The sequence below is a fragment of the Rhinolophus sinicus genome, linkage group LG11 (genome assembly GCF_036562045.2).
Source record: "Rhinolophus sinicus isolate RSC01 linkage group LG11, ASM3656204v1, whole genome shotgun sequence".
Lineage (NCBI taxonomy): Eukaryota > Metazoa > Chordata > Mammalia > Chiroptera > Rhinolophidae > Rhinolophus > Rhinolophus sinicus.
Window position 1 is genome coordinate 14507193 of NC_133760.1, and position 20627 is coordinate 14527819.

A 20627-nucleotide genomic window follows, 5' to 3' on the forward strand; every position below is an offset into this window, starting at 1 on the left:
TCATGCAAATAGAACATAGTAATAAATGATGCCTAAACCGATGAGTATGGCGAATACATCCAGCCAACATGCTCGCCCTGAGTTGATATAAGCTTCTTCCCATTCGCTTTTCTTGTTGGCCTGTAAAGTCTGTAGGGATGGGAACTTTAGATACCGGTTTCTGATTCCAGCTTTGTGACACCCTTGGGGGATGGCCAGAGACCTGCTGCCACTGAGGGAAAACCCCTACCCACATCCCAGGACAGAAGCAGATGCAAGGGGCAGGGAGGGGGTCATAGCTTAGGCATTATTTTACCTTGTAACTGAAGAAGGCAGCTGGTATCCCTAGGGGAGGGAAGATAATTATGGCCAGGATGGTCAGACACATGTGACTTGGGGCATAAAATGCCAGTTCTTCAGCTGTCTGTATAGGCTCTTGTGATTGTTTAGCGTCCACAGGTGCGATAGGTGGGATAAGTGGGACAGATGGGGAAGGTGGGGAAGGTGGGGGAGGTGGGAAAGGTGGGATAGGTGGGATAGGTGGGATAGGTGGGATAGGTGGGATAGGTGGGATAGGTGGGATGGCTGTGTCGGCTGCGGCTGCGTTGGCTGTCTCCGCTGGAGAATCTGGGGGATGTTTCCCTTGCATGATATTTCCACCCAAAGACAGACCCTGAGTGTCTTGAAAACAGAAATCCAAACCCACTATGCCTCCCCTTGTTCTAACCAGAATCCCAAGACCAAAACCATCAAAAGTCGGTTCTTCACAATGGAGACACCAGCACCTAAGTCCTGATTGGCTGCCCCCAGTAGGGGGCGTGGTCCTGTGGTTCTCAGCTCCTCCCAGTCTCAGAGCATGGAGCCAGACTCCACCGTCTATCAGGACATTGACTCCATACCCTGAAAACCCTATCTGTAGATAGGGCCGGAGGGCAGTACCAGGGACGCCTCCCAGAGTAGAGGGAGAAAAGAAGTAGACAAGCCCAGTAAGAAAACTGGGAGATTTACAACCAGAAGGGAAGGAAAATGAATAATGTCAGTTATAGATTATAAAATGTTGAATTATAAAATAATTATTTAGTCCATACTGACAGAAAGAAGAGAGAAAGAAGGTGAAAATAAAGGTAAGGTCTTTCTTAAAGTAGAATACCATCTAATAAATGTGGATGGAATGATAGAGATGGATACCACATTGCGGTAGGCAGAATTCTAAGATAGCCCAAGATTCCTGCTCTCTGGAACATACACCTTCTCCCAGTTATTCATTCAAATACTAATCTATATAATGCCGTGAAGGGATTTTGTAGATGTAGGTAAGGTTCCCACTCAGTTAACTTTAAGAAAGGGAGAATATCCTCAGTGGGCCTAACTTAATCAGGTGAGTTCTTAAAAGGAACTGGGTCTTACTGGCAAGATTTTAAAAAAAGACTTAAAGCATGAGATGGATCGTAGGCAAGGGAGATTCTCCATTGCTGGCTTGAAGGTGAAGTGGGCCATGTGGCAAGGAATGCAGGCAGCCTCTAGCTGAGAGTGGCTTCCAGCTGACAGCAAGGAAATGGGGACTTTAGTTCTACAACAGTAAGGATCTGAATCCTGCCATAACCATATTTGTTTGGAAGAGGATCCTAAAATGAGAATGCAGGCTGTCCAACACCTTGATTTTAGCCTTGTGAGATCCTGAGCAGAGAACCCAACCATTCTGACCTGCAGAACTGCGAGTTAATAACTAAGTTTGTGGGTATTTGTTATTCATCATTAGGAAACTAGCAATCATTTCCAACACCATAGCAATTACTGATTCAGGTAAGAATCATCAATGGATACTAATGCCACTGGGTTTTAGCTGATAAGTGTCCCTAAACTGGTGGTATTAGGGGAATGGAGGGTGTGGGAGGCAAATTTGCAGGTAATTGTAATTGAGCCGGAGGTGACACAGTGAGGTCCAGAAATATAGACTCCAACATGGTTTGTCAATGAAACAACTATATTTTAGCGCAAAGATCTAGAAGCAGCAACAAGGACAGCAGCAATACACACAATCCAGAAGTCAGGAAATTCTTCATGGCATGTGTTAAGAAAAGCAATCTCATGTATAGTCTTTCAACCTCCACTTGCCACAAAAGAATGGCCCTGAAACACTTCCTTACCAAGAGACAAAGAGCCCACACAGCCTGTGCTGGGCTTATTGCCTTGTGTGGGAATATATTTCCCTGTTTCAGGCTCAATGTGTACTACTTTGTTCTTCTTAAGTGTGTGTGCCAATAGCCCTCAGGCACACCCCTAGATTTTAGTATTTCAGACTCCATGTGGGAGGGATCAGGTTCCTTCTGCTGTTGCACAGACAAGTGCATGTAGGCTAATTGCACCTACTGCCTGTGGGGGACAGATGTCCAGTATTGGAACTGAACTTGCTCTGTCTCTTTTCTATGTGAATCCAATGCTTGACTGTGTTGTGTTTTCCTTGGTGACCCTGACAAGATGCAGTGGGCAGAAGTCTTTGGATTTCTATTCCTGATGGTTGGCATTGTGAAGGGCTTTGCTATCCTCCCTGTAGTTGGAGTCCTCTCCTGGCATTGGTAACCAGTGCATGGTGTTTTGCTCAACAGAATTGATTGGCTCAGAGCATTTCAAGGGGCAAAATGGATATTCCAGAGCAAAAAATATGAAGTGAGGGGGACAGAACTCAAAGCTGAGTGGGACGGAGAATGCACATTGGTTTCTGGCTGGTCCTTTGGATGGTGGGCTCCTTAGATAGGATGGGGGTCCTCTTGATTAGGGAATCTCTTGTCTCAGGTGGCTTTGGGCTGGTAACTTATCTGGGCTCTGTGTTCCCAGGCTCATGTGTCACGTGAATCCATTGACTGGAATCAGGCTTAGCTGGTGTGTCTCTTGACTGGAGGGCCACCTAAACAAGAGACTGTAGAAACTATTCAAGTGCCATGTAATGGCAGGCAAACTCAGGGAAAGCATTTGACTTGAATATTTCCTTTTTGTGTAACAGTTTGCTTCCCAGTTGGCTTTCTTGATCTATTTGGGGGTGGCTGTGGAAGGCATTGTGTTGCTTTAGAAAATGAATTGAGAGAACTATTGAGGCTCTCCATAAAGGTGACAAAGCCAGGAAACCTTCTACCTCTTCTGTTCGGTTCTGGGCAGAAGTAGACGCAGTAGTAGGGAAGGGGTTGTGTACTCTGGATGTTACGTCTTGGGTAGTGGAGACAGCGACCAATCTTCATAATATAAATAATAGCTGGGATTCCCAAGGGGATACTTATGATGACTACAGGCAGTGGAAGGATTTGATGAATCCTCCCTCTCGATTGTGTATCTCTTGCTACTTGTTCTTTTTCTTCTTTCACTCTCTCTTTTACTTTTTTTTTTTTTTTTTTGTCCTCCTTTCCCTGCATAGTAGCTTTCTTGGCTTAGGCAGTTGGGTTTCAATTTCCAGAAAGCAAAGGATTTGGCTAGAATCTTTAGTTAGGAAGGGACAAGGCTATCTCCTTCTGACTCCTAGTCAGCTACAAGTCTGAAGATATTATCTGCTTTTCTAATATTGAGACAGTTAAGCACCGCCCCATTCTTTACTTTCAACTCCTGACTTGTTCATCAAACAGACATATTGACCACTTACCGAAGTATGCCTAGAGGACCTGCCTTCTGACTGGCTTTGTCTTCAGGGGCAAGTCTGGAAAGGTGTTGATCCCCAAGAAACTTCCTTCAGCACCCTTGGTGCCAGCTTCGCAGAGTGCTCTGTGGCTCTGGGGAGTGGGGGAGGAAGGAAGACACCCAGACCAGAGTTGGGAAAGAGCCAGGAAAGCTCTCAGAAAGGAGGGCATGTACAAGAATGTCAAGACCTGAAATGCGTCATCTGGATTTAAGGGTATGGAGGTGTTAATACCTTTGGTGAGGGCAATTTCAGAGGATCAGAGGGACAGGTGCCATACTGCAGGGACTCAATTGGTTTGCAAGAAGTGGGGGAGTGTAGACAGAAGGTAGATATCGCTTTCCAAAACTTTGGAGGTGAAGGAGAAAGGAGAGGCAGTGTAACAGCTGAGAGAGTGTGGGTTCCAGTGTCTGGAGCACTATGGGGCCAATGACTGATTTCAGAGAGCAAAGGATTGAGTGTTAGGTTTGGAAATGGACATGATACCGATATTCACTTTAAGAAGTTTGTCTATGTATAGCCAAGAAAGGCAGGATTGGGGTAGGAGCAGGGGAGTGAGAGTGACTTTTTTTTTTTTTTAAGATGAGAAAGACGAGCATATTCAACTGGGATGGAGATTCTGAAAAGATGCTCCCATGTTCTGGCTCTCCTTTTGTCTCGGGAATTAAAAATGACCAAATGAATGAATAAACAAACCTAGATTTATAGTTTAAGGGGCTGAGGGGTCAAGGGGAGTGGGGTACTGTTTTGTTGATGTTTTTGATGGGAAAGATGAGATAGACAATGTATCAATGAGAGAGAGAGAGGATGGTGATATGGGAGAAATGGTTTAATGAGGGCAAGGACATTTGTTTGTACTTCTTGTAGCCCTAACATCTAGAACAGGGCCTGACACAAAGTAGGTGCCCAGTAAATGTGGACTAAATCAACACACCTGGACCTTGGAATTAGATTGCCTAGGTTTAAATCCCTGCCACGCCACTAACTGGCTGTGTCACCTTATGAAAGTCACTTAATATCTCTGTGCATCGGTTTTCTCATCATTAAAATAGGAGTATGACTGGGATATTAGCAGCATGGTGGCATGAGTGGAACTTCCAGTCTCTCTCCTTGAAGTTACAAGTTGGACAGCTATAATTCAACAAAAGATGCCCTGCTCAACACACAAACATGTCTGAGACATTGCACACTGAGACATCTGAGGGTGGGTGTACCTTAGCAAACAGCAGAGATGGAAGCAGGGGTGGAGGGAAAGACAGAGCCAGAAGCCGTGTGCAGTCCCATGTTTATAGCAGCCCAGTGGACACCGTAACAGTGAAGGGTTGGGGTGTAATTCCCATTGGGCAAACCACAGGGGCAGAGACAGCAGTCAGGCCTGGGTGGCTGCACCCACTGAGGCTGGGCCCAGGGTCAGATGCAGAGAAACTGGGCAAAAAAAATTGCAAGTGCTCCACAGCCTGCCAGTACCTACTAACAAAGGATTCCACAGATTCAGGAATCTGCCCACCCCAGCCCCTTGTATCCCGCTGGCCGCAACATCCTCACTCAGCAGATGGTGAAAGGGCTGAGAAACAAACAAACAAACAAACAAACAAACAAACAAACAAACAAACAAAAAAACTTTCCTTTTTAAGTGGTCTGTACTAATTGTGGCTAAACCCACAAGGAAGAGCAGAACACTGGAAATGCGAGCCAGTTTTTGGTCACCCACCCCTCCCCAAGGTTGTGGTGCAGCCTGTTAGAGTCAGCTGGGTCGAATCAGAGCGGTTGTGCCCGTAGATTCTGGCTAGAGGAAGGCAGCACCAGGAACACATGGGACACCCATAACCCACCACTTCCAATCCACAGGAGTGGTACCCCCAGACTGAGATGAATGGATTGTAAAGGGGGCTGCTACTTCCTTGAGGAATACCGGACATTTTCCATGGCTGAGGCCCAGGCGATACCACCCCACAGAGATCTCGGGAAGACCAAACAGAGGTAGAGAAAATAGAAACTTGCACTTCAGCTCCACCTGCTGGAAAGCAAAAGGAAGACCTGTACTTATCAACCTGTTAAATACAGGAGTGTTAAACACTTCAAAAAGCAGATTTCAATACCCAGGCAGAGAAAAAAATCCATCAAGCATACTGAATAATCATAGTAACAAGGGAATTCAGGAAGAAAATGAAAAATCTTCAGAAAATAAACTTAAAGATATGGAGGACTTTGATTTAAATGACAGAATTCAAGATTGCAGTTCTGAGAAAACTCAATGAGATACAAGAACTCAGAAAAGCAATTAAACAAAATAAAAAATAAAGTCACCAAACAAAAGGAGTACTTCAAAATTGATATGTCCTAAAATAAACTCTTAATAAAGGAGGGACATCCCTTTTGTCTACTATAAGAATAGTGTATTGCTTAGATTTAAAGTCAAATTTTCTTCTTTAAGTTGAAAGCATCATTATAACATGTAATTGATAAATATCCTAAATAAAATATAAATTCAAAACTATTCCCATGGGTTGAAAAAAAAAGGAGTACTTCTCCAAAGAGATTGAAACTATAACAAAAGAACCAAACAGAAATTCTGGAGCTGAATAACTCAATAAATGAAGAATGAATTAGAGGGCTTAGAAAATAGAGCAGATGAAATAAAGGAAAGAATTAGTGACATAAAAGATAGAAATCTAGAAATGAGTCTAGAAAGAAAAGAGAGAATTGAGAATAAAAAAAATGAAAAAACTCTATAAGAACAATCTGACTCTATTAGAAAGAGCAATATAAGAATATTGGGAATACCAGAAGGAGAAGAGCAGGAGAAGGAAATAGAGAGCTTATTTAAAGAAATAATTGACAAGAACTTCCCAAAACTATGGAATTCACTAATTAAAAGGCACAGAGTAACAGGATGGATCAAAACACAAAACCCAAAGATATGCTTCCTTCAGTAGACACATGTCAGTTGCAACTATAAACACACATGCAAAGTGAAGGAGTGGAAAATGATACTCCAATCAAATGACATCCAGAGAAAATCAGGTGTAGCTATACTTATATCTGACAAAATAGATTTCAAGATTAAAAATGTACCAAGAGACAAAGATGGACATTTTATGATGATAAAGGAGACAACATATCAAGAAGACATAACTTAAGCTAAGCGAAATAAATCAGACAGAAAAAGCAGAGAACCATATGATTTCACTGATATGTGGTATATAAACCAAAAACAACAAAAGAACAAGACAAGCAAATGAGAAACAAAAACTCATAGACATGGACAATAGTTTAGTGGTTACCAGAGGGTAAGGGGGGAGGGGAGTGGTAGATGAGGGTAAAGGGGATCAAATATATGGTGATGGAAGGAGAACTGACTCTGGGTGGTGAACACACAATGTGATTTATAGAGGATGTAATACAGAATTGTATACCTGAAATTTATGTAACTTTACTAACAATTGTCACCCCAATAAACTTTAAAAAAAAATCCTCAAACATCAATTAATACCTTTTATGTGTAAAATATTGTGGTAATTGTTGTAGGGACTACAAAGATGGAAACAATATAGTTGTTTCTTTTTCAAATATTCTATGTAAATTTTCGTAGAAAGCATGATTTATGAGTGTCTGTAGTGTGTATTTGATAATTCCAATTTATAACATAAAGTCATTATGAGACAAAAAAAAAAAGAAGACATAACTTATTAATATATATGAACCAAATCTGGGCATGCCAAAATATATAAAGCCACTACTAACAGAACTAAAGGGAGAAACTGACAAAAATACAATTATACTGAGGGGCCTAATTACCCCATTGATAGCAATGAGTAGCTCATCCAAACAGAAAAATCAGTAAGGAACTATTGGCTTTAAATGATACATTAGACCAAATAGACATAATCGATATTTACAGAGCTTTTTTATCCCAGAATACTAGAATATACATTCTTCTCTAGTGCACATGGAACATTCTCTAGGATAGCCCATATGTTGATACACAAAACTAGCCTGCCTCAACAGTGACATCAGAAATATAGTGGCATGAGGGGTCCTCCTTGAACTCTCCCCCTTGAAGTTACAACATGTTGATCAGCTATAATTCAAAAAAGGATTCCTACACAACACACAAACACATCTGAGAGATTCACACATCGAAACATCTGAAGGTGGGCGAGCCGGGGCAAACGGGAGGAGGGAAGGGAGAAGTACAAAGATGGAGGCCGCCGACCCAGCCTGCAGCTCCCTGCAGTCATAGGAGAGGGGAGGATTGAGACGTCAGGTGTACTCTCTGTAGCCCCAAATAATCCTGTCTGAGTAATCAGCATAAAATACAGCTGAACTCAGAAACTGGATTAGAGACCTGGGGGCAAAGACTGACTACAGAAGTGCAATAACTGTGGCCCATCAGCCCTCACTGCCAGGCAGAAAACAAAGCCACAGAGCCTGGCCACCTCCCCCCCCACCCTCCCAGTGTTAGCAGTGGGCCCCAGAAAAACCTGTAGCAGTGTCATATTAAAGAGCAGAATATCTACAGCTTTGAGAGACAGTTTCTGTGTGGCAGACACATACTGCGGCTAATCTCAGTGACAAGAGAGGAGATCTAGGGGGAAGGCAGCTGTGGTCTGGCAGTTGTCATTACTTGGAGGAGGTCAAAGACATAAACACACCAGCCGCCTCTCCCAGCGCACCCTACCCTCACCTTTCATGGCTGATCCCAGCAGGGGCACCCAGGGCTGCTGAGGCACACAGATCTGCATCTGGCTGCAGGAGCAGCACTGGGATTTCAGTGGCTCAGAACCCCATCACCCACCACATGCTCCCACAGGGGTGGTGCCCTGAGACTGAGGAGACCTGGTCACAGAGGAGACACCCACTTCCCCAGGAAATCTTCCACCTCAAGAAGCCAGAACAGGACAAGAGAAAATAAAATGCTCCACCACTACCTACTGGAAAACAAAAGAAAGACCTCTTCATATCAACATCCTGCAGGATTCATTCCTGTAAATGCCCAGGAAGAGAAATAATTCATCAATTACTAAGAATAACCAAGGTAATAAGGCAGTTCAGAAAGAAAATGAAAAATCTAGAGAAAATAACTTAAAGACATGGAAATAGGTGACTTAAATGACAGAAAATTCAAGATTGCAGTTCTGAAAAAACTCAATGAGATGCAGGACAACTCAGATAGGCAGTTTAGTAAACTCAAATAAAATCAATGAACAAAATGAATACTAAAGAAATTGAAATTTTAAAAAGAACCAAATAGAAACTCTGGAGCTGAAGAACTCAATAAAAGAGATGAAGAATGAAATATTCAGCTTAGGAAATAGAGCTGACCAGATGGAAGAAAGAATTAGTGATATAGAAGATAGAAGTGTGGAAATGACACAGATGGGAGAAGAGAGAGACTTGAAAGTTAAAAGAAATGAAAGAACTCTATAAGGACTGACTCCATTAGAAAGAGCAATATAAGAATATTAGGTATACAAGAAGGAAAAGAGAGGGAGAAGGGCACAGAGAGCCTATTCAAATAGTCGATGAGAACTTCCCAAACCTGTGGAAAGAACTGGATCCTTGAACCCAAGAAGCAAACAGAACATCTAACTACCTCAATCCAAAAAGGCCTTCTCCAAGGCACATTATATTGAAGCTGTCAAAAATTATGACAAAAAAAATTCTCAAGGCAGCCAGGGAAAAGAAGACAGTAACCTATGAAGGAAAGCCCATTAGATTATTATCACATTTTCCAGCAGAAACTCTATAAGCCAGGAGGGAGTGGAATCAAATATTCAAACTATTGAAAGAGAGAAATTACTAGCTAATAATAATATATCCTGCAAAGTTATCCTTTAAATATGAAAGAGGAATAAAGATCTTTCCAGACATGCAGAAGCTGAGGGAATTTTTCACCACAAGGCCTGTATTACAGGAAATATTGAAGGAGGTTATTCTACCAGAAAAAAAAGACAAAATGATACAAAACTATGAGTAAGATTACTAACTGACAGGCAGAAGCAGAAAATGACAACCCCTACACAGAATAGGGCACTATACACTGAAACATAACAAAAAGTGTAAAGGAGATAAAAACATTAAAAAGAAAAAAAGAAGACAATTTGCTACTGCAACTCAGAAATGAACTCACAGTATAAATAATTTGTGACAACAAAAACATAAAAGGGGTGGGGGTAAAAGTCTGAATTTGCAAAGGGGAATGGAGATAAGATGCATGTTGAAGAAAAAGGATGACTGTATATATGAAACTTTCTTTTCCATAAAGTTAATAGTAACAACAACAAACAACAACAACAAAACAAACTACCACTGAGACACATAATGGATGAAAAGAAGAAACAGGGGGAAAATCATAGAATACAACCAAACTAAAATAACAGACAGAAACACAGGTGCAAAGAAACAATGGAGACACTGAGATACCAGAAAAGAAAAGATAAAATGGCTATAGGAAATCCTTCAGATATCAATAATCACCCTAAATGTAAATGGACTGAACTCACCAATAAAGAGGCACAGAGTAGCAGATTGGGTAAAAGAAACCCCAATACCCAACCATATACTGCTTCTAAGAGACACATTCAGCTGTAAGGACAAATACAGACTCAAAGTGAAACGGTGGAAAACGATACTCCAAGCAAATGGCATCCAGAGAAAAGCGGGTGTATTCATACTTGTATCTGATGAAACAGACTTCAGGATAAAAAGGGTAACAAGAGACAAAGATGGATATTTCATAATGATAAAGGGGACAATACAACAAGAAGACATAACATCAATATACTCATATATGCTTCCAATCAGGGAGCACCAAAATATATAAAGCAACTACTAACAGAATTAAAAGGAGAAACTGACAATAACACAATTATAGTAGTGGGCTTAAACATGCTATTGACAGCTATGGATAGATCATCCAAACAGAAAAATGATAACAAATATCAGCCTTGAATGACACATTGGACCAGATGGACATAATTGACATTTACAGAGCCTTTCATCCTAGAACACCAGACTATCAGACTACACATTCTTTCCTAGTTAGTGCACATGGAACATTCTCAAGGATAGACCATATGTTGGGACATAAAACTAGCCTAAGCAAATTTAAGAAGATTGAAATCATATTAAATCTCCAACTTCAATGCTTTGAAGCTGGAGATAAACTGAAAAAAAAAAAAGGCAGGAAAACCACAAAATACATGGAGATTAAACAACAGGCTACTAAAGAATGACTGGGTCAAAGAAATAAAAGGAGAGATGAAAAATACATAGAAACAAATGAGAATGAAAATACATCATATCAAAATTATTGGGATACTGTGAAAGCAATATTAAGAGGGAAATTTATATCATCACTGGCCTATCTCAAGAAACAAGAAAAATCCCAAATAAACAACCTAACATTATATCTTAAAGAAGTAGAAAAAGAAGAACAAATGAAACCCAATGGCTTAAAAAAAAGAACAACAAATCATCAGATTTGTATGGAATCACAAAACAACCTGAATAGCCAAAGCAGTCCTAATTAAAAAGGGACAAGACTGGAGGCATCACACTCCCTGACTTCAATTAATACTACAAAATGATAATAATCAAAACAGCATGGTATTGGCAGAAAAACAAACACTCAGACCAATGGAATATGATAGAATTGAGGACCCAGAAATAAACCCACATACATATGGGCAGATAATTTTTGACAAAGGAGCTAAAAACATACAATGGAGAAAGGTATGCCGCTTCGATAAATGGTGCTGGGAAAATTGGATAGCCACATGCAAAAGAATGAAACTAGACTGCTGTTTGATACCACACACAAAATTAACTCAAAATGGATGAAAGACCTAAATAAAAGACCCAAAACAATAAAATACATAGAAGAAAATACAGGTACTAAATTTATGAATTTGACCCCAAAGACAAGGGAAGTAAAAGCAAAAAATAAGTGAATGGGACTACATCAAAGTAAAAGTCTTGTGCACAGCAAAATAAATTATCAAGAAAACAAAGAGGCAACCACTGAATGGGAGAGGATATTTGCCAACAACACCTCCGATAAAGGGCTAATCTCCAATATATATAAAGAACTCATACAACTCAACAATAAAAAAACAAACAATCCAATTAAGAAATGGGCAGAGGACATGAACAGACGCTTTCCCCAAGAAGACATACAAATGGCCAACAGTTATATGAAAAGATGCTCAACTTCACTAGCTATAAAGGGAAACGCAAGTCGAAACCACAATGAGATACTACTTCACACTTATTAGAATGATTATTATCAACAAGACAAAAAATAACAAATGTTGGAGAAGATGTGGAAAAAAAGGAACTCTCTTACAGTGCTGGTGGGAATGTAAATTGGTACAGCAACTGTGGAAAATAGTATGGTGTTTCCTCAAAATATAAATAATAGAGCTACCATATGACCCAGAAATCTTTCTTCTGGGTATACACTGGAAAAATTTGAAAACATTCATTCATAAAGATATATGTACCCCTATGTTCACTGCAGCATGATTCACAATAAGCCATGACATGGAAACAACCTAAGTGTCCTTTGACGGATGATTGGATAAAGAAGATATATGAATAATATGAATACTATTCAGCCATAAGAAAGAATGAAATAATACCATTTGAGAAAGCATGGATGAATCTTGAACGTGTCATACTAAACAAAATAAGTCAGATGGAAAAGGACAAGAACCATATCATTTCACTCATATGTAGGATATAAAACAGGAAACAATGAACAAACAAACAAAAAACTTGTAGACACAGATAACAGTATAGTGATTATCAGAGAGAAAAGGGGATGGGGAGGTCGAAGAGGGTAAAAGGGTCAAATATACGGTGACAGAAGAAGACTAGATTTTGGGTGGTGAGCAATTTACAAATGATGTATTATAGAATTATACACTTGAAACTCATATAATGTTATTAATCAATGTCACCCCAATACATTTAATTTAAAAAAGAGCAATAAAGTTTTGCAGCAGACAGGAAAAAAACCTTCCCACATTCCCATAGTTTAGCTCTTTGTTTCTAAATACAAAAGAAACCAGGGATCCTTGGAGAAATGGCTGATTCTAGAATTGGGTCAGGGAAAATACAAGATGAGCCTGGAGTATCTTGTAGTGCCAGAACCTAAGGAAATGCTTACAAAACAAAAGGTTGTGGGCTTATCAAATGGATGCAAAGCCAACCTGAAAGAATTCCCAATGGCCAAGCTGGATCAATTTGAACAACAAAATAAATAATAAAGTATTGGATTATAACCCAAAGTATATAATAAAGATCCAAAAGTTTATATTTATATAAATACATGATTGAGTAAATAAATAAATGTTGGAAAATAGACAGATATTCTTGACAGAAGAATTCCAAATAATTTATGTAGCTCCCCCTCCCCAGGAGGTGGATCTTAATAGCTCCTTGATCTACTTGTGTTTAGGCTGCATACAGTGATTTGCTTACAAAAAACATGAATATGGAGAGGGGGAAATATACAGTAACTTTACAGTGGCGAACACTCCCTTGGCCAGGTGATCAAGGTTAATGTTATGGGTGACAAGTCAAGGTTGATATCATGTACTCCCTGATAAGATGTGATGAAAAGAGCACTTCATCTCTGGATGTTCTTCCTGCAAACTTCTAATCTCAGGCTAACTATGAGAAAAACATTAGACAAACCCAAATTGAAGGACATTATCCAAATACCTGACTTCAACACTGAGGGCATTAAAACTAAGGAAAGACAGAAACTTTCAGATCAGAGGAGGCTAAGGAAACATGACCATGAACTACAAAACAAGGTGTGATAATGGAGCAAACATAGCAGATATATGTAAGGGTGTACATTTCATTATCTCTCCAATACATGATTCAGCTAAATGTGTATGTTGCTCAGCTCATACTCTTAATGTAATATGCAAAAATGCTGCTCCAGTGAATTTAAATACTATCTTTCTTAGAATTGTACAAAAGAATATATTTCTATGTCTATTCCAAAAACTGTATTAAAAACACATATGGAGCAACCAAGTCTCAACTACAACAGCACGACAAACACAACACACACAAGCTGGAGCATCCAGCTTTGGTGACCTGAGAGACTGAGCCACTGGGCCCCACAGGACACCTACTACCTAAGGCCACCCTGCCAAGACTGGGAGACATAGCAGTCCTAGCTAATACACAGAAACAAACACAAGGAGGCAGCCAAAATGGGGAGACAAAGAAACATGTCCCAAACATAAGAACAGAACAAAGCTCCAGGAAAACAAAAACAAAAACAAAACTAACCAACTAAACTAAGCAAAATAGGAACAAGCAATCTACTAGATGCAGAGTTCAAAACTCCGGTTATAAGGATGCTCAGTGATCTCAGGGAGAACTTCAACAAAGAAATAGGAAACATAAAAATGGAGACAGGAAACAAAAAAGAACCAGTCAGAAGTAAAGAATACAATCATGGAAATGAAGAATACATTAGAGGGAATCAACAGGGGATTAGGTGAAGCAGAGGATTAAATCAGCAACTTGAAAAATAAGGAAGCAGAAAACACCCAGTCCGAACAACAAAAAAAAAGAAATAAGAACACAAAAAAATGAAGATAGTTTAAGAGGCTGCTGGGACAACGTCAAGTGTAACAACATTCACATCTTAGGGGTACCAGAAGGAGAAGAGAGAGAGCAAAGGATTAAGAACCTATTTGATGAAAAAATAATGGGAAACTTCTGTAACCTGGCAAAGGAAATAGATATATAAGCCCAGGAAATGCAGAGAGTCCCAAACAAGATGCACCCTAAGAGGCCCACACCAAGACACATCATAATTAAAACGCCAAAGGTTAAAGGCAAAGAGAGAATCTTAAAAACAGCAAGAGAAAAGCAGTTAATTACCTACAAGGTAGCTCCCATAAGACTGTCAGTTGATTTCTCCACAGAAACTTTGCAGGCCAGAAGGGAATGGCAGGAAATATTCAAAGTGATGGAAAATAAGGGTTTACAACCAAGATGACTCTTCCCAGAAAAGCTATCATTTAGAATCAAAGGCTACATAAAGAGCTCCCCAGACAAGAAAAAACTGAAGGAGTTCATTGCCACCAAATCAGTATAGTAAGGAATGTTAGAGGGACTTCTTCAAGATGAAAATAAAATAAAAAAATATGAATAATAAAATGGCAATAACTACATATCTATCAACCCTTACCCTGGCCTACAAGGCCCCACATGAACCCCTGTCCTCAACTTCTGCCACCCTCCCCTCACTAATCTCACTCCAGCCTCTCGACCTCCCTTCTTGCTAACCCTTACACAATAGGAACACTGTTCCTATCTCAATGCTGTTTGTTTCTCCTTCATCTAGATCAGTCCTGCTGTTTCCTCATCTTTAAAACCCCAGCTCAAATATTTCTTCCTCAGAGACCCTTCTGTGATACCCCCCTCTAATTCAGGTTACTCCCCTCTGCCTCTCTCCTCAAGTACCCTGTTATTTTACTTCGTTTTCTCACAATTTGCTGGTAAATATTCATTTTTCTGATTACTTAGTAATGCCTGTCTCTCCCTCAGAGTGCAAGGGCTGTGGGAAGGACTATGACGATTTTGTTCACTGAAAATCCCAGTGCTCAACAAAAAGCTTGGAACATAATAGATGCTCAATAAACATTCAGTAATAATTAAAATGGAGGATAGTTTTAATGGCCTGTTTGTCAAGTGGTGTCTGGTGTGATTCAGTATATCCACAGGTCTGTGAAGACTCTCCAGCTAGGCTGCCTGGGTTCCTGGCTCTGCCACTTATTAGCTGTGTGACCTTGGGCAAGTCATTTAACTTCTCTGTGCCTCAGCTTCTTCATAGGAAAATAGGATTAAAAACAGTACCTTCCCTGTAAGGTTATTGTGAGGATGAAATGAGCTCACACATGTAAAGTATGGAAGATACGGCTGAGCACAGTGAGTTTCAATGAGTGTCAGCTGTTATCATGGGTTTCCTGTCATTGTGTCTGGGTGTGTCTGTCCCTTTGTTTATGTTGGAGTTATGTGTCTTTGGTGGAAAAAGAACATCATCCTAAGGCAGGACCATGTGTCCATGACAGTATTTGTGGCTATGACAGCTGCTGCATGCTGTTGAGTATCCCAGGGGCCCTATGTGCCATTCTAGGCACAGGGATACATCAGTTCAAAAAACAAAAACAAAACCCCCCAAAACAAACACAAAATAAATCACTCAAAAATCCCTGCCCTCATGGGCTCATATTCTATTGAGGACTCATAAAATACACAAGAAACCCAATAAGAAAAATATATAGTATGTTAGAGGGTGATAAGTGCAATAGGGAGAAAAGTGGAGAAGGTAATGGAGATGGAGGAAGACTGTGGTTTACAATTTTAATTAGGCTAGCCAAGGAGTCTCATTGGGAAGACAGCGTTTATGTAAAGACCTGATGGAGGGAGAGACAGCATTCCAGGGTGAGGAAACAGCAGATACAAAGGCCAGGAGGCAGGAGGCATAGCAAGGAGCCAGTGTGGCTAGAATGGAATGCATCAGATGGAGAGTGGGAGGTGAGAGGTCCGGGAGGCAACAGGACAGATTACCAGGGGCTTCTGCACCAACGTGAGAACTTTGCTTTTACCAGGAGTGAGGTGTAGCCTGGGAGGCTCTGAGCCCAGAGGGCCCTGACCTGATTTGGGTTCATTAGCTCCCTCTGGCTGTGTGGGGAGGAGGCGTCTGTGAGGTCCAGGAGGGAGAGGAGGAAGGTGGTACCAGAGTGGGAACAGAGATGGGAGAGTTGGTTGGATTCTGGATATAATCTTAAGATCCCAGATAAGGACAACCAGGCAATTCCCTGAGGACAGTTGACCTTTCCACATCTGGACAAAGGTGGGAGAGGAGCAGAACACAGGACACCTGGCTGCCAGCTTAACCAGGCTCAGGCCAGACCTTGACCCCCACTTGTTGACCCACTGCTTGCTCCTATGCCAGCTTGGAGAGGAGGGAGAAGGTCCCTGCCTGCCTAGCCCCTTGTCTTCAGTCTTCAGTCTGGATGTGGGGGTGGGAGGTGACTTGCCCAGGAGGTGAAGGGCATTGCTGACTCCACTATCTTATCAGAGACCAAACACAAACTGAAAGTCACGTCACAATGAGTTCTTTCCCTCAGCAAACACTCCCTGAGGCCGGCCTGGGCCAGCCCTGGGCTGGGAAATGCAGGGCACAGCGGGCACTGAGACATCCTGGACAGGTCCTCATGAGTCCAGGAGAGAGATGAAATGTCACCAAATAGTGACAGCCAGAGTGGTCAGGCTTGTGATGGAGGAATTATGGGTCAGAGCAGTCAGGGCTGGGAGGGGAAGCCTTGGGTCTGTGGGGGCCCCGGAGAGTACCTGATCCAGGTTGGTGGGTGGTCCAAGAAGGTTTCCTGGAGGAAACGGGAACAGGTAAGAGGAGAAACAATAGAACCTGGGAAGGAGGCAGGGTGAGCGTTTTAGGCAGAGGAAACTACATGTGCCAAGGTCTTAAAATGCTACTTTGACAAATAGAAGGACAAATAGAAGGGAGTAGGAGGAGGCACTGAGTCCCAAAGCATGGAAAGGGAACGTGGCACACAAAAAGGAGGAACGACAGCCAGGGGTCTGATCCCGTTAGGCCTTGTAGGGTGCTGCGTCCCTAAAAGTGTGTGTGGTAATGATTCCAGGAGACTTGTTCAAATTCCCATTAAAACCCACTCAGTGTTCACCAACCATCTATTTGATAGCCTGTCCTCAGAAAAAAAACCTCTCCAACGATCCTTGTGCCCAGGCTCAGAGAAATCTTGCAGTACTGTGCTAAATGGACCATGTTAGCTTGCAACATTCTTGTGAGAAGCCTGTCGCCCCAGGTTGTGTCAGGAGTGGTCTGTCAGCCTGAAATGGCATCGCACAGCCCACCCGGGCTCCACTCCAGGGTAACAAAGGCATTGGGGCACCCCCGCTTTATCCAGATCCTGCCTCTGGGCAACAGCTTGTTCCTGCCCACCAGAAACAGCTTAGGATTGCTTGGACATGTGATGAAAGAAGAAATGCACAAGACCCCACTGCCGAAGACATAGAACTTGAGTAGCATCTGAAGGCTGTGTGATCGGGGGGCTGGTGAAAATATTTAACTGTCAACATGGCTGGGCACTGACCCGTCGGAATGGACAAGACCGTTGGGCTTTGGAGCAGGGTCTGGCTGGCAGCCCTTTGGGGTGATCCAGTGTGGGAGGTCTGGGGGCTCAGGTAGTGGCTGTTTCCATTACGTTAATCACCAGTACAGCTGAGTGCCAGCGTGGTTGTCACCGTGTTTCGAACAGAAAATAAAGAGATCATAGAATAGCCCTCTGGTCGTTCCCTAAACCTCTTGATATCCTCAAATGTCTACCTTATTCCAGAGTCAGAAACGAGGTCTTTCCTGACAAGATGCTCTGCAAAGGGCACAGTGTGTTCCGGCCAAAAGTGCACGAGGAACCATCGGCAAATCCTACCTGAGGGGAATTCTACATAATAACTGATACTCTTCTAAAATGTCAAGGTCATGAAAGACAAAGACAGACTGAGGAAATGTCACAGATTGGAGGAGACTCAGGCGACGTGACAATGAAATACAAAGTGTGATTCTGGACCAAGAAAAGGACATGAGTGGGAAAACTGGGGAAATTCAAATAATTCTCTAGAGTAGTTAATGTTATATCAATGTTAATTTCCTGAATTTGGTCATTGGACTGTGGTTACGTAAGAGAGTGTCCTTATTCATAGGAGGCACATGCCTGAGTACTTATGCATAAGCATTCTGTCTCCAATTTACTCTCAAATGATTCAGCCAAAAAAAAAAAAAATTTGTCTTTCTATCTAGAAAGTACAAATGTGGTAAAATCATTAATTTCAGGTGAAGGGTAGTCAGGTGGTCATTGAAGGTTTGAAATATTTAAAATAAAAAGTTGAAAATGAATATCAAATAATAAAATGAAGAAACAAGAAATAAAACAAATGAGGCAGAGACCAGAGGCCCGAGTTTTGCCAAAGTTCTGCACAATATCATGGGTCAGCCATTGGCTGCTGGTCATGGCGCCTGGTCTCTCCATCTGGGACTTGGATCATGGGGTTCCCTAGTCTGTGTAGGCATGACCCCATCTCCGCCCCAGGCCCTGGACACTAGGGGAGCGCTGGAGCCAGTGAGGGGCACCCGAGGATCCCCAATGACAGACTTCCTGAGTGCTTCAGGTGAACATTCCCAACCACTGCGTGACGTGGCTCCTGTTCAACATTCAGGAATGTTTATGGAGCATCTACTATGTGTCTGGGGCACTGTTCTGGGTGCTGTGCAGACATCAGCAAACACGGCCTAGTCTTCCCTCTAGTGCACCAAGACTGACGCCAAACAAAGGAAAATAAAAGACAATGTCACATTGGGCTAGGGGGTGTAAGTAAAGCAGGGTGAGCGGATGGAGCCTGATGGGGGAGCAATATTGCAAGTGAGGACTCTCTGCAGAGGTGACATTTGAGCTGAGACCTGGAGGTGAGAAAGGTTCCATGCAGATATCTGAGAGAACCAGGCAGAAGGAGCTGCAAGTGCAAAGGCCCTGTGGCAGGAATGACCTTGGCTTGTACAAAGCACAGCAAAGAGGCCTTGCCCATGGAACCATAGTAGAGACTGAGCCAGGAGAGGTGAGCTGGGGCCATATCTTGTAGGGACGATTGTGACCTTTATTCTGAGAGAAAAGGGAAGCACCTGGAAGGTTATAAGCAGGGGAGCAACACAAGCTGTTTTACATGTGTGGCCCAGAGCGAGGAAAGTCCCAGTGAGCAAGGGGCCACATTGTAAGGGCAGTCAGTGTGACTGCAGCCCCACCTGCCTCTCTCTTGGGGTTTCCTGTAGCAGGTGGGGATGACCAGCTGTGTGGGTGTGGGGGAGGAGCTGGGACTGCTCAACAGCTTTGACTTTCCCAAGTGACCTACCCCAGAGAAGGACATCACCAAGGCAATTAGCTTATCAGATATATGCACACCTGCCCCTAGAGGCACATCCACCCCCCCACCAGGCCCAAGCATGCGATATCAAGGCCCCACCATTCCACCAGCCCAGCCCCTCACTGCTGCCCACAGAGGTCTCTGCCTGGGTGATTGGGAGGGGGACCCAGACTTCAAACCTGACCCTAAGTACCAAGATTGAGCCAGGACCTTTGGACACAGCTTTCCCCCACTTTGCACCTGGGTTTTCCCATCTGAGCAGGTTGGGGTGGAGATGGGAATGATTGAGAGCTGATAGCTATAGCTGGGTGTGTGGGGTACCTCTGGGAATCCTCCCTGAACCCTCCTCTGCACAATGGGAATGAGAGTGCTGCCTTCACAGGGGTTTCTTGCAAGGACCTCTGAGGTCACATACATGTAGTACCTGGCCCATATCTGGTTGTGTTTGCTGATGTAGTACTTGGCACTGCAGCTGTGAAGTTCGGGTTTTTTCATTGGTGATCCCTTATGAGAGACAGGCTCCTGGGTCCAACCTGGGCTGCAATCCTGTCCCTAATACTTAGTCATTGCAACCTTAGGTGAAGTCTTTAACCTCTCTGTGCCTTGGTTTCCTCATCTGTACAATGGGGGCTAATAAGAGGACATAACATTATAGGGTTGTTGTGAGGAGCTAATGAAACATCTGCTCAAAGCATGTGGGGCAGATCCAGTGCACAGTAAGTGATCCCTAAATGAGAGCCATTATAGTGACGGTTGTGAGCCCTCCCACCTCCAGGCATGGCACGTGCAATATGGCCTAAAAATGGACACTCTGCAGCCAACCTACCTAATTCTGAGTCCTCTTTCAGGACTCTTTCTAGCTTAGGGACCATGTGCAAGTGAATTTACTCTCGTGCCTCAGTTTCCCCACCTGTAAGGCAGAATAAGAACAGTACTCACCTTAAAGGCTTGTTGTGAGGTTAAATAAGGTAAAACATGCAAGCCCTCAGCA

At 42.4% G+C, this 20627-nt stretch overlaps 1 protein-coding gene across 1 annotated transcript; it reads right to left on the reverse strand.

Moving 5' to 3' along the window:
• PMIS2 (PMIS2 transmembrane protein) lies at positions 1–628 on the reverse strand. Its single transcript, XM_074315893.1, has 2 exons — positions 296–628; positions 1–129 (listed from the first exon to the last, which is right to left on the reverse strand). Exons 1-2 carry the CDS (start codon positions 626–628, stop codon positions 1–3), a joined length of 462 nt encoding a protein of 153 aa, XP_074171994.1.
• Positions 629–20627: the final 19999 nt, after the last annotated feature.

What these genes read in the sequence shown, in the direction of transcription:
- PMIS2 (XM_074315893.1), bottom strand. Translation starts at nt 628, where the DNA reads ATGCAAGGGAAACATCCCCCAGATTCTCCAGCGGAGACAGCCAACGCA. An exon ending in CTGCCTTCTTCAGTTACAAG is followed by an intron (nt 130 to 295) that starts GTAAAATAATGC and finishes CCATCCCTACAG; the next exon opens with ACTTTACAGGCCAACAAGAA.